We start from the raw sequence: 12,962 nt of genomic DNA on the forward strand, positions 1-12,962 counted from the left end.
GAATTAATTAACATAATGAAGGAATATGCCTTGGGGGAGCCCGGAGGAGACGGGACATGCTCATTTACTGCTGGCAGGAGAAAAATTCATACAGAAAGATGAGATGTATTCTGTTTATTTACCACAACAACACAGGATAGATATTGTACTACATTTAACCTGTTGTCCTTATATTAACAATTATAAAAATCAGTTTATATACAGTATTATATAACCATGTGGTAATTCCAGTATTTGGATAATGTGCTGAATAACTGTAAATGTTTCACAAACGAACAGCACTTCCTGTCTGTGGATTCTTTTCTCTTTTAATTTGGAACTTGTTGGATGCAAAACAGGAGAAGATTATTCATAACAAGTGAATTATGAGTCAGGCATCACATTATATAACCGTTGAGATAAAAACAAAATACAATACAAGAACAGTTATTATGAAATAAAAATAGCTATAAACATAGTGTTATACCATCTTTTACACTGCATTTCAGAAATTACGTTTTTTTTGTGTTAGAATAGTTCCATTACAGAAGTCATGCTGCTTGGCTCTCTCCATCAATTACGTAACGCTGGTTCTCTATCTTTATCTGTTGATGGAGTTGCTCTTTCACAGTAAATAAAAAAATCTGGGTGTCATTTTTGAGCCTTTTGTGCTGAACGCCGTTAAGACCTCGATTTTCCTTCTCAGAAATATTGCACGTTTACGTCCAATGTTGGCTTACTCGGTTGCGGAAAGGTTGATTAATTCTTTAGTTTTTTCCCATATTGATTACTGTAATGCCCTTCTAATTGTAGTTTCCAAATTTTGCATTAGCAAACTTCAACATTTGTAAAATTCAGCTGCAACAATTCTGTCTGGGGCTAGGAGTGATGCTCATATAACTCCTGTTTTGGCTTCATTGCATTGGCTCTCGGTAAGATTCTGCATTGATTTTAAAGTTCTCATGTTAACATATAAGGCACTGCATGGTCTGGCTCCTCAGTATTTGGCCGAGCTTTTAACACCTTATACACCTACTCGCACCTTGCGTTCTTCCCAGAGTGGTCTTCTAGTTGTTCCTAAAACAAGGTTGCGTGATAGAGCCTTTTCATCTTATGCCCAAAATTGTGGAATTCGCTCCCGGTTGACATCAGGGAAGCAAATATGTTAGGTATCTTGTCTTAAAACGTTTTATTTTAGGCTGGCTTTTAATTGATTTTTGGTTTCTAGTGTTATGTAATCATGTAACTTTTGTGTTGTTTTATATTGTTGTGTTTATTTGTGTTGTACAGCGCTTTGAGAACTTTTAAGCAACTTTTAAAGGTGCTTAATGAAATAAATGTATTATTTTTATAAATAAAACATTATATTATAAAACATAGTTCTGGCTTGAAATTCCAGATTTAAAACATACATTCATATAAAACATACAGTACTTGTGACTGTTCAGTAGGGATGTAACAATATTATCGATATCGTCTTATCGCAAGAGCAAAATTGTCTCAATATTATCGTGGTCACATGACTGTATGAAACTATAGGTCTCCCAGGCCTAACATGAAGAAAATTAGAAAAAATAATAGATGTAACCTTTGGCAAGGTCCATCTGGTGCAATTATTTTATTTTATAAAAGGGATTTTTAGGTCATTTGACCCATGTCATACTAGAACTCATACCTCTAAGCAACAGTTATGATTAGAGGATAAAGAAAAGAGGCTTATGGCACGTTTCCAAGTCATCATTTGTTATTATAAGTATTGCAATAAATACCGTACCGTGGGCTTTAACTCAACTCAACTCTCAACTCAACTTTATTTATATAGCGCTTTTTACAATTTTCATTGTTACAAAGCAGCTGTACATGAGACATATTGACTACAAGCAAAACAATTAAAGTTATACCTGTAAAAACAAGAAAGAAGACAGACGTACCCACATACAGAACACTCCACACACACAATATGCACACGTACTAACACACATAGACACACACACGGACACGCAGACACATGGACACCCACACACACACACACGCACACGCACACACACACACACACACACACACACACACACACACACACGCACGCCACGCACGCCACGCCCACAGCACGCACGCGACGCCACCGCCTACGCCACGCACGCAACGCACGCCAACGACCGCACGCACCACAGCGACCCACACACACACACACACACACACACGCACACACACATGCACACACGCACACACACACACACACACACACACACGCACACACATGCGCACACACATACGCACACACACACACATGCGCACACACACGGACACACACACACAGACTTTGGTTGACTATCCCCGTGGGGACAGTCCATAGGCGTAATGTTTTTTATACTGTACAAACTGTATATTCTATCCCCTATCCCTAACCCTATCCCTAAACCTAAAGATCATAGAACACTTTTTGCATTTTTAGATTTGTAAAAAATATTGTTCTGTACAATTTATAAGCTTTTTTGCCCGTGGGGACCTCAGTTTTGGTCCCCACGGTGACACGAGTCCCCATGTGTTGGTGTATATTCAGGTTTAGGTCCCCACCGGGATATACAAACATGAACACGCACACAGATGCATGTTTTCCATAGGTGGATTATCTCTGTTATTTTATTGGCTGTCGAATCACACGGCCCGAGGGAAGAACGAGCATGCTGGATTACAGGGGCGCTCATCTGTTTCAGCAGTCTGATAGATCCTGGCCTGGTGTTTCCCAGGGAGCCCGTAATAATGTGGCATAATGGAGGGTGTGTCCCAGCTGACACTCAGCACAAAAGGGGAACGGCCTCAATCTCTGCTGTGATTTTATTCAAGGTGAGCTCTGAATGCCACGCTCAGCATCGGCGTGTGTTTGACAAGCCGTGTTATGGGTGGTGACACATGAGATCTGGCCGTCCAGCTGACAGATTAAACTTTGCGGTCAGAGAGCGAGCGAGCGGTCGGGCCAGGCCGCAGACCAAACGTGCGGGGAGACAGCCGGCAACAATAGTAGCACCTGTACCGGCGAATGCAGAGACGACGCCGGCCATACGTAGTTCAACTCGAAGGGCCTCCTTGTCTTCTTAAACCTTCTTTTGAAAGATTAGTCTGGGCAGGTCAATCAAAGCCCTGGAAGCCCTCCGCACCCCTCTCCGGACGCATAATGTGGTCATGGTGCTCTTGTCAAAGCGCGTGGTCACACTCCAGCATCAAGCTGAACTTTATTGTTATAGTGGTAAAGGGAGGAGAACAGACAAATATAGAGAGAGGAGAGCTCAGGGGTCAAGCATTAGGCCCATCTCATTTCTCCGAGGGCTTTTGTGGCCCATCTGAATTCATATGTGAATTTCGAATAAAGCGAAACAGTTGCTTTTGTGGGCCGTGCATGAAATTGCATTGAGTTGTTTAACAAGATAATAGGGGGCAGCGAAATCTCCCTCGAAACGTGATTTCAAGAATGCGTTCGGCGATCGAGGGAAGTTCAAATCATGCCTTTGGCCGAGGTTGAGCGGCATTTACATGAGCCGTCGTACAATAGCTCGATAGCGGAGTGGATAATGTTACACATTAACAGGTTTTCCATTAAGTCAACCTGCGTATCCATGGCGACTCCCTCCCTTCGGCTCCTTGGAAACGGATCGGTCTGTGTGTCTTATTGACTTGAGCTCTCTTACTATGGGTGGGAGACTTCTGTCCAAACTCTGGGCAGAGGAGCTTACTGTGATCCTGTAAAAAAAAACCAAATAAAGAGTTTCGCTTCAGTTAAAATAAAAAGTAAATAATACAGACTACTTCCGAATTATACTGCATAAACACTGTGAATTATTTTTGTGTAAGGCTGCAGAAAATAAGATGCACAGTTATTTTATTTAGACAAAATGCAACAAACGCATATCCAGGGCCACCTCTAATATGAAATGATTCTATTTCTATTGAGAGGTCAAAATAGATGGCTAAGTATATAAAAACAAAATTTAGGTTGTTGATGAAACATGGAGATGCATCACGTAAAAATGCATTGTACACGCACTGATTCGACATTAAATAAATCGTGAGGTTCCTGAAGATTCCCGCCCTAAACTCTGTAGGGGTGGACAGATGCTCCTGTGAGCTCTGCTGTAGGTACGACTGCAGTATCACTTTCACAGAGTGCTGCTAGTGGATTTTTACTGCGTATTCCCAGCGGATCTTCCTCATTTCTGTCTGTCACACCTGCCCCCGAATAGACATGAATACAGACATAATGGAGGCATCCAACACATGGTGCATTTTTTTCCTGGTCTTGCCAATTAGAGAATATTATACTGCCCTTTGTTTGAAAAAGTGCATGTAAAATATAATATACAATGTAAATTACAAAAGGAACTACATTTGAACAAACAGTAAAATAACTGAACAATATGCAATATGTGTTCTATTTTTAACTTAATTAAAGGTCCCGTGTGTAATTTTTTGGAGGATCTATTGACAGAAATGCAATATAACATACATAACTATGTCTTCTGAGGTGTATAAAGACCTTACATAATGAAGTGTTATGTTTTATTACCTGAGAATGAGCTATTTCTATCTACATACACTGCGGGTCCCCTTACATGGAATTCTCCATGTTGTTTCTACAGTAGCCCTAAACGGACAAACTTCTCTAAAGAGCGCGTTTCGTAAATAAATACATTATCTCCTTTGCCAAAGAAGCGAAAACGTGACGACATCTTAGTGCTTTGAAAGGGAGGGGGAGGGGGAGGGGTGGAGTGAGCCATTGGTTGTAATTCGTGACCTCACCGCTAGATGCCACTAAATTTCATACACTGGACCTTTAAAATAATCAAAAGAATATATTACACACACAAAAAAGCAAAGATTTCTGTCTTTTTAAACATGTTTTTCTGTGTAACACAAATGGGGATTAATGAAGAATTGCTTTTGAAAAGACTCAAAAATCACCATTTAGCTATAAAAGTACACATGAACCCATGAAGCCATGTGATAGCTGTGTGTAAGGAACAAATCGAAATTGAAACTTCTATGTCTTATAAAAAAATCTAACAAATTGTTGTCCTTTTGGGGGGAGTCATGACTAAATATAGCGTACATGGTGTATTGGACTACTTTTAAGTGGCTTTTTAATGTGTGAAAGCCTCTGTCCTTTATTGTCACTGAAAGAGACCAGCACAGTTCTTCCAAATTTCTCCTTTTCTGGTATACAGAAGTAAGTCATTCAAGTTTGTTTATTGCTACAGGCCATGTTTAATACACATACTATAAAATGTATACCTTGAATGTACTGTAAGTCTCTTTGGATATACAGTTAAGCGTCTGTGAAATGCAAAAATGGAATGTAAATGGCTTTGGAATTAATCATACGGCTTTAAGTACAGTAAGTAATAAGATAGGATTTCTTATAACGTGAAATATCAGCTAAATGTGTACTCAAAACCTCTACGCCATCTTTCTTTATAAACTGCGCCTGTATGAATGAATTGTGCCAATGAAAGCAAGTGTATTGATTTAAAGCCCAAATCTCCACCCCAGTTCCCCATGTCGTCTAGCGGTTAAAGCAGCTTCTGCCTGGTGATGCCCCTGCTGCAGGGGACAAATCTGGAGAGTGCTGGGTCTCCCCCACTGCTAATGCGCGCTAATGCCAGTATCTGACACCATGCCAGATGCTCCTCTCTTGGCAGAGGATCTAAGAAAATGTCGGAGCGCTCGCCCCCCGTATGGAGATCTCACGGCCGGTAGGAAAGCAGCATAGGCCAGTGATGCTGTTTCTCCCTTCAGCGCTCCATCTCCTGTATGGCCCCCAGATCTCGCACCTCCCCTCGAGCCTGCCGGATCCTGCTCCTCTCCGCTCCTGACCTTTCCCACAGCAAGGCCCAAATCTGGGCTTATCTGTTGGAGGGCCCAGTCCCCTCGCCAGCCATCCAGCCAGGGATTTCATGGCAAAAATAAGACATCTGTTCTTGAGGATTAGCAAATATTTGGTGCACCCCAGAACGCCCGTTTGGGTATTGTGGGCTCAGCTAGTGGAACATTCTACGGGTTACTTAAGCGGAGTTTGATGGCTGTGTTATGCACATTATGATTATTTTATTTTCCTGCCTTTTTTATGTGGCTTGACAAAGTCAACATACTAACATGCACTCTTAAAAGTAAAGGTGCTTCACAATGCCATAGAAGAACCTTTTTGGTCTAAATGGTCCCATAAAGAACCTTTAACATCCAAAGAACCTTTCTGTGTAGAAAAGGTTCTTCAGATAATAAAAAAGGTATAAAGAGGTGGTTCTTTAAAGAACCTTTGATTGAATGGTTCATTGTGGAAACAAAAATTGTTCTTCCATGGCATCGCTGTGAAGAACCTCTGAAGCACCTTTATAACATACTATTGTACAAAAGTGGGTTGCAGGTCTCTAACCTGAAACTAAAATGTCTCAAACGTAAATCCCAACATAAATCCCAGAGAGTTTTTGCTAGGGCTAGAGAAACTTGCTGTTAGTCATTCAGACTGCTCTGACTTAATTGGTTTTATTGTGTATTATTGAGTTAAAGAGATATAAATAAAAATCTGTCATTATTTATTTATCATGTCGTTTTACACCTGTATATGACTCTTTCTTCTGTGGAACACAAAAGAAGATGTTCTGAAAAATGTTTCTGTGGTTTTTTGTCCATACATTGGAAGTCAATGGGGACCAATGTGCAATGTTCTTCAAAATATCTTCTTTTGTGTTCTGCAGGTTTTGAATGGCATTAGGGTGAATAAATAATGAAAGAATATATATATTTTTAAAAGTCTTAATAAACTTTCCTAATCCAGCTTGTATTCTGCAATCGAGACAATCAATAGTTGAAAGAACAGACCGACAGGAAGCATCAATGGCTTTAAAATCAAAGCGTGGCTCAATTGTACGGTCAGGTCTGCTCATTAGCGCGGCGGGGTGGTGTTTACGGGCAGTCCTGGAGCTTTGTTTGTCTGAGAAATCAATGGGTAACCCGACCCCGCTCTCAGGTAATTTAGCCCTGATTATGGGAAAAGTGGTCCCCTGTGCCGAATCATCTTCTCCACAGGGAGACCCTGAGCCGCACCATTCATATGCTCCTACCTTTCCCATCAGCACCCTGTGTGCCCTGAGACAGGGGCCGGACGGAGACAGATGTAGTCAGTGTGTTGGGTGACATTAGCCGGTCTTGATAGCCCTCGGGGGTAAAACAGCTTTAAGCCTCTGAGTCACATGTCGGCTGCATTGCTCAGGAACATGCTGACCTCATGGAATGTCCTCAGGTGGCAGGAACATGTGTCTGAAATATGTACGTCACTATAAAGATATTGACAGGACACACAGAGTCATCTTATAGTAATATGTGTAGGTAAAAATTACGAAAGGTTGTCAGGGCTGCATGCAAAACAGAAATGGAAAAAATATATTTATTGCCTGAAGAAAATGATCATACTTGGAGGAATATAATGGCACAATAAAGACGTCTTTTCTCATGAGTTTCGGCACATGCACATTTCCATTTCAAAGTTTGGGGTCATTTGACTGAAATGTTTCTCATGATCTTAAACATCCCGTGTATGTGTGAAATTATTGTAGCAAAAAAGACAATTTTGCAAACACATTTATATTCTTTAAAAAAATACAAATTCGACCCAGTCTGTAAAAAATCAAGTCTCAAAATCCAATTTTGAGATAATGAGCATCAAAGTTTGATTTCAATTATTAATTTGACTATGATTTTAATCTTTGACATGGCTTTACTCAATCAATATCAAGGTCATATTTTCACAGAATGTACTTTACATCATGTAGGATGATTTTATGTAGGAAACCAGCCAGCAATAGTGAATGAATGAATAATAAAGAAGAAAAAGCCGTTGGTAAGAGCCTAACATGGATAAGAAGTCCTTCAATTTTGTTTCGAAAGCTTCTAAGGGTGAGACCTTAAGAAGTTGGCTGATACATTTTTACAAATTCTAGGCAAATGCTAAAGTATATATAGCACGCTTTAAATGAATTTTCATTGTCTTTAACCATAACATAATTACTTAATTTGTGCTATTCCATAGTGTTAAGTTTATTATCATTTTTACATGTGGAAAAATAATAATAGGATGACTAAGTGACCCTGAACTTTTGAAACACTTTTCACATGACATTTGAGACCAAACGTCATTTACTTCTTCTCCTCAGCACCGAAAGGCAATATCGTATTGTGACTAACACAGGCATATAAAAGTTATTGATGGTCTAGAACACATTGTTTAGAGCATTCAGACTATATTAAGTGTTTTTGTGAAACACCGGTTCTCTGAAGTCTCTGTCAGCTCTGCTAATCACAGTGGCCTTTTGCAGGAACACAAACAGGACTCACGGAGGTGAAATCTGAGCGCGGCCTCTTCATCAGGATTGTGTTTCAGCGGGCTCCCGGGAGCCACTGCGCATCACGCACACAAACATGGGATTATGTGCCATAGTAACACGGTATTGCACATGCAGACGTCCCTGTTCTCTCCGCTGTGGTGTTTGGATTTGCCATGAACTGATGCTCCGATATGATCATTAAAATAGCAGAAACCTAGTTTCCGCTTTCAGTGTAATGAATTGATGTAATGGGGGACCTGTTCCAAACCTAGTGTTCTACCCCACCTAGCTGTCTTCTAAGGTTGCAATGAGCTCACATGGAAACTCGTAAGTGACTGATTTGATTTGGTACACGTGTCGATGTTTTAGATTTTGGCCAAAGGAATGAATCTCATATTTATGCTCCTTACCTTAAAAGGCTTTTCCATATGCCTATGTAGACAGCTCACTAGAAACAGAGACAGGATACCTGGAGGAAAAAAAGACAAAAAGAAGATGAAAGAAATTTGGCACAAATCAGTGGCACTAATGCAAACCGCTTCTCACCATATACTGTACACGCAAACTCAATGTGTTCTCACATTTCATGCGTCGGGCCTGAAGCCCCCTCGACGGAGATGATGGTTGCATAGCCTCCTGAGCCCCATTCACAGCTACAACAGCAGCATCAGCGCCGCCCCCCGCACCTGCTCCACACAGACCCCGACGTCCCAACGCTGGGGCCCCCGAGAGCCGCAAGGTGGGACATGGGATCAGCATCAGTCTAGTAACCTTCTTTCAAGATCCAAAATCCCCTCAGCCCCCCCACGCCGCATCCTGCATCTCCTTGCACGCACTTGCCGAGTCTATTTGAACCGTGACCTTGGGCACCCCCTGGAACTCTTGCGCTGTGATGTCAGCAGGGGTCCGGCGGAGGGCAAGCCGAGGGTAGCGGCTCGTTAGCAGTTCGAGGGTCGAGAGCTTCGGGGGCCGGATAAGAGTAATGAGGGAAATGCTGGAGCAAGGAGAGAGAGTGGAGGCTCACCTTAGCATCCATCGATCTCAGGCACTACAGGAAGGTTGGGAGTGAAAACAGCCTCCTAATTTCTGCTAATTATGATGCACTGTTACTCAATACTGTGTTTAATACCGGCGAACGAGAAACAAAGACAGTCAGAAAAAAAGTAAAATATTAAATAAGAAAATAAGATTGTAATATATAGCCGTGGAAACAATTAAGAGACCATTGAAAATGTTTATTTAATCATTCCTAGATGTAGTGTGGCCATTTCAGAATCTATAGAATTTTTAAATTAACCCTCAGGAGTGAAGTCATCCAACAGCAATGTGAAAGACTGACAGCACAAGACACATGAAAACTGTAATAAAAATTAAGGTTATCGCATAAAGAATTACTTTTTGAACTTTTCTTAAATAAAACATGTTCAAATATTACTGTATTTGCTTACAAGTGAATATGAACTTGTCTTTGCAGTGTTTGAGGTCTGAAAAAATACAGAGCATCTTTTCTGTTGTTTTGACCTGTTTCTCTAGTTTTCATTTTCAAACAATATTTTAAATTTGGGAGAAATTTAAAAAGTAGTTAGCGGAATTAAACAAAAAAATAATACTTTAACCTAACCACATATAAGAATAGTAAATTCAGAAAAATGTAAAACTATTTTGGAATGGTTTCCTACTTATTTTCACAGCCGTTATAGTAAAATATGCAAAATAATTGTTAGATTTCTATATATTCAACATTTTTTATCATATTCATCTAAGCACAAGTTATCCCAGCTATTAACTTTTACTGTATTTCAACAACGTTCTCATTTGTGTCTACTTTTATTTTAAAAGAAACTAATACGAAGATATTACTTAAAGCAAAGAGCAACCGTAGAGAAAAATAAAATTTTCTTAAAAGAACTGGTAAAACTGGTAAGTCTTTCAGGACCCTCAAAAAAGGGTCATTGGCAATCTAATGTAATATGATTAAATATTTGTGCTTTTCTATATGTTAAACTAGAAAAAATAAAGTATTTCTTTGAATACATAGCTTGAATGCCTGTCAAAATGAAGAAGCTTAGATGGGGCTAACTAGGCCATGCTAACCAAATGAACTTTGACCCCTTGAATAAATTGGCCGATGTTTCACCACTTGGAAGAGTTATTGTAAAGTCAAAGTTCTGATATATTGTTAGATATTTTTTCAGTGGATGTCAATACATGCATATACAGTATACAGTAACTAGTATTTAAAAATGCACAACCCTCATCAAAAACCCACATTCTGCAATTGCACAAATAAAGTGAACAGCACAAGACATGGTGTATTAATTCAAGCCTCTCGTTTTTGGCAGACGTTCAGCCGCTGTAAACAACAGACACAGATTTGACCTTTTCAATTGGTTGAGACTGAACTCACGCTGCGTGAGAGCCGTTCTGCAGCGAGGGTGGCAGACAAAAGCTGAACTCACCACCAAAAATCGTTTATTACGTCGGACGAGGGTTTCGACTCACATTAACAGATGTGCACTCGTCTATAGATGAGGATCAAGCACTTAAATGAATTCTCAAGAGATTCATGACACAAGGGGATCTTCCCGCTCTTTTCTTTTTTCTCTGCAGGTTTCAGGCAACGTCCCAAGTCTCTCAAAGTCTTTGTGAACCCCACCAGCCACAAGAAAGAGGCGTACAAAATCTACCTGGATGAGGTGGCGCCGCTCTTCAAACTCGCTGATATACAAGCGGATGTCACCAGTATGTCATACACTCACATGCACTGTACAGAAACACTAAGGTTCTGTAGATCCTCTCAGGTTGGGGGTAAAATGTGCGCAGGTGATGTCGGCCCCCCTCGGGCTTCACTGCTGGTCGAAGTGCATTAGCGTCTGCCCTCAGGGTCTGTTTGCTCTCAGGATTCATTCCTCACTGCTCAGCATCTCCCTGTAAATGCTAACAAGCTTTACATTGTGCTTAACGCCATTAGGCATTGGCGATAGATCATGGGAAATCAATATTTGAGGGTGAGGAATGTCAAGGTGCCTATGCTAATTCATCATTCGAACAAGCACATAGGTCCGGTTACACAGACACAGTTTAGTTTAAGCCAGGACTATGCCTTAGTTGAATTAAGATATTTATGTCGCTTTTATAAAAATGTCTTAGAAGAATACATTACTGGTGCATCTTGAGACAAAAAAATGGCACGGATATATTTTAAGGTATTTCTGGGCAAGTTATATTCAGTTAAGACAGGTCACACATTCATTTTAGTCTGGGACTAGCCTTAAGCCTGGTCTGTGAAACCAGGCCTTAAAGTTTAAATGAATGACATTGACCATTGTAATAGTCATCCCTCTCTTACATTTTACTGCACACTCACTTTTTGAAGGACAATTTATTATTAGTGGTGATGCAATATGGGTAAACTTAATCAGAGGAGGGACGTCACAATATAAACAATAATATAAAACAATATGTAACAATATCAAAATCTCACTGCGCGATAATGCCTGGGTATAAAGTCCTCGGTACGATATTTATTGCAATATTTAAAATGGCAAATGATGACTTGGAAACGTGCCATAAGCATCCTCTTTTCTTTATCCCTTATGAGTTATAGTATGAGATGTGTCAAATGACCTAAAAATCCCTTTTATAAAATAAAATAATTGCGCCAGATGGATCTTTCCAAAGGTAACTATTATTTTTTCTAACATTCTTTATGTTAGACCCGGAAGACCTATCGCTTCATACAGTCATGTGACCATGATAATATTGAGACAATTTTGCTATTGCGATAACACGATATCGATAATATTGTTACATCCCTATAAAACAACAGTTTAAAGGAGTCATATGGTGTGTCTTTGGTGTTATAAGTTGCCCATGCATGTATTAGACACGTAATATTGCAAAAATGAAAGTATCGGAACAAAAGATGCGTTCTATCTAAAAGCGAATGCTCACCCAGACCTGCCTGAAACGCCTCGTGTAACCACACCCCCACAAATCTACGTCAGTTCGTGGTATGATTTGACTAAGACCGCCCAAATGTATACGCAAGTAAGGTGGGCGTACCTGTCAGTACAATTAAAGAGGAACCTGATGTTCCAAATATGGTGAGAGGCGTTACATTTCCGTCACACGCTTGCAGTATTCGACCAATCACTACGCACTGGTTAACTGGCCAATCACAGCACACCTCGCTTTTCAGAGCGATGAGCTTTGTAAAAAATCTTCGCGTTTCAGAGAGGCGGGGCAAAGAGGAGATACAAACATGCTGCGTTTTTTAACCTTAAATCGTGTATACACATTGCATTACATCTAAAACAAACGTTAATATTTGTTTTAGCCGTGTCATTTGACCCCTTTAATAAAAAGTTGTGGGTGATCTCTTTTGATCCAACAGCAATGTGAAAGACTGACAGCATGACAAGACGCATGAAAACTGTGTTAACAAAATCGAGGTTATCACATTAAAAATCGTTTGGTCTCTGCAATTGCACAAATCACTTTTGCTCCATATATCACACAGATAGAAAATATTTTACAAGCATTCAACTCTCATTGCATGAATTCACATACTGATTTGCGGATGTGCAAAACTCGTCTTTTGGTGCAGGTGTG

General features: G+C 40.1%; 2 protein-coding genes across 2 annotated transcripts in view; both read left to right on the forward strand.

Moving 5' to 3' along the window:
- The window catches only part of dnajc10 (DnaJ (Hsp40) homolog, subfamily C, member 10), a 255,365-nt gene that overhangs the window by 224,134 nt on the left and 18,269 nt on the right, over positions 1-12,962 (forward strand). The gene's annotated exons all lie outside the window — the stretch shown is intronic.
- The window catches only part of cerkl (ceramide kinase-like), a 51,402-nt gene that overhangs the window by 12,572 nt on the left and 25,868 nt on the right, over positions 1-12,962 (forward strand). Inside the window, exon 3 of the mRNA XM_057336655.1 lies at positions 10,959-11,090. Coding sequence (XP_057192638.1) covers positions 10,959-11,090 — 132 coding nt within the window. The remainder of the gene's footprint in view (positions 1-10,958; positions 11,091-12,962) is intronic.

Source organism: Triplophysa rosa, linkage group LG6, assembly GCF_024868665.1.
Source record: "Triplophysa rosa linkage group LG6, Trosa_1v2, whole genome shotgun sequence".
Lineage (NCBI taxonomy): Eukaryota > Metazoa > Chordata > Actinopteri > Cypriniformes > Nemacheilidae > Triplophysa > Triplophysa rosa.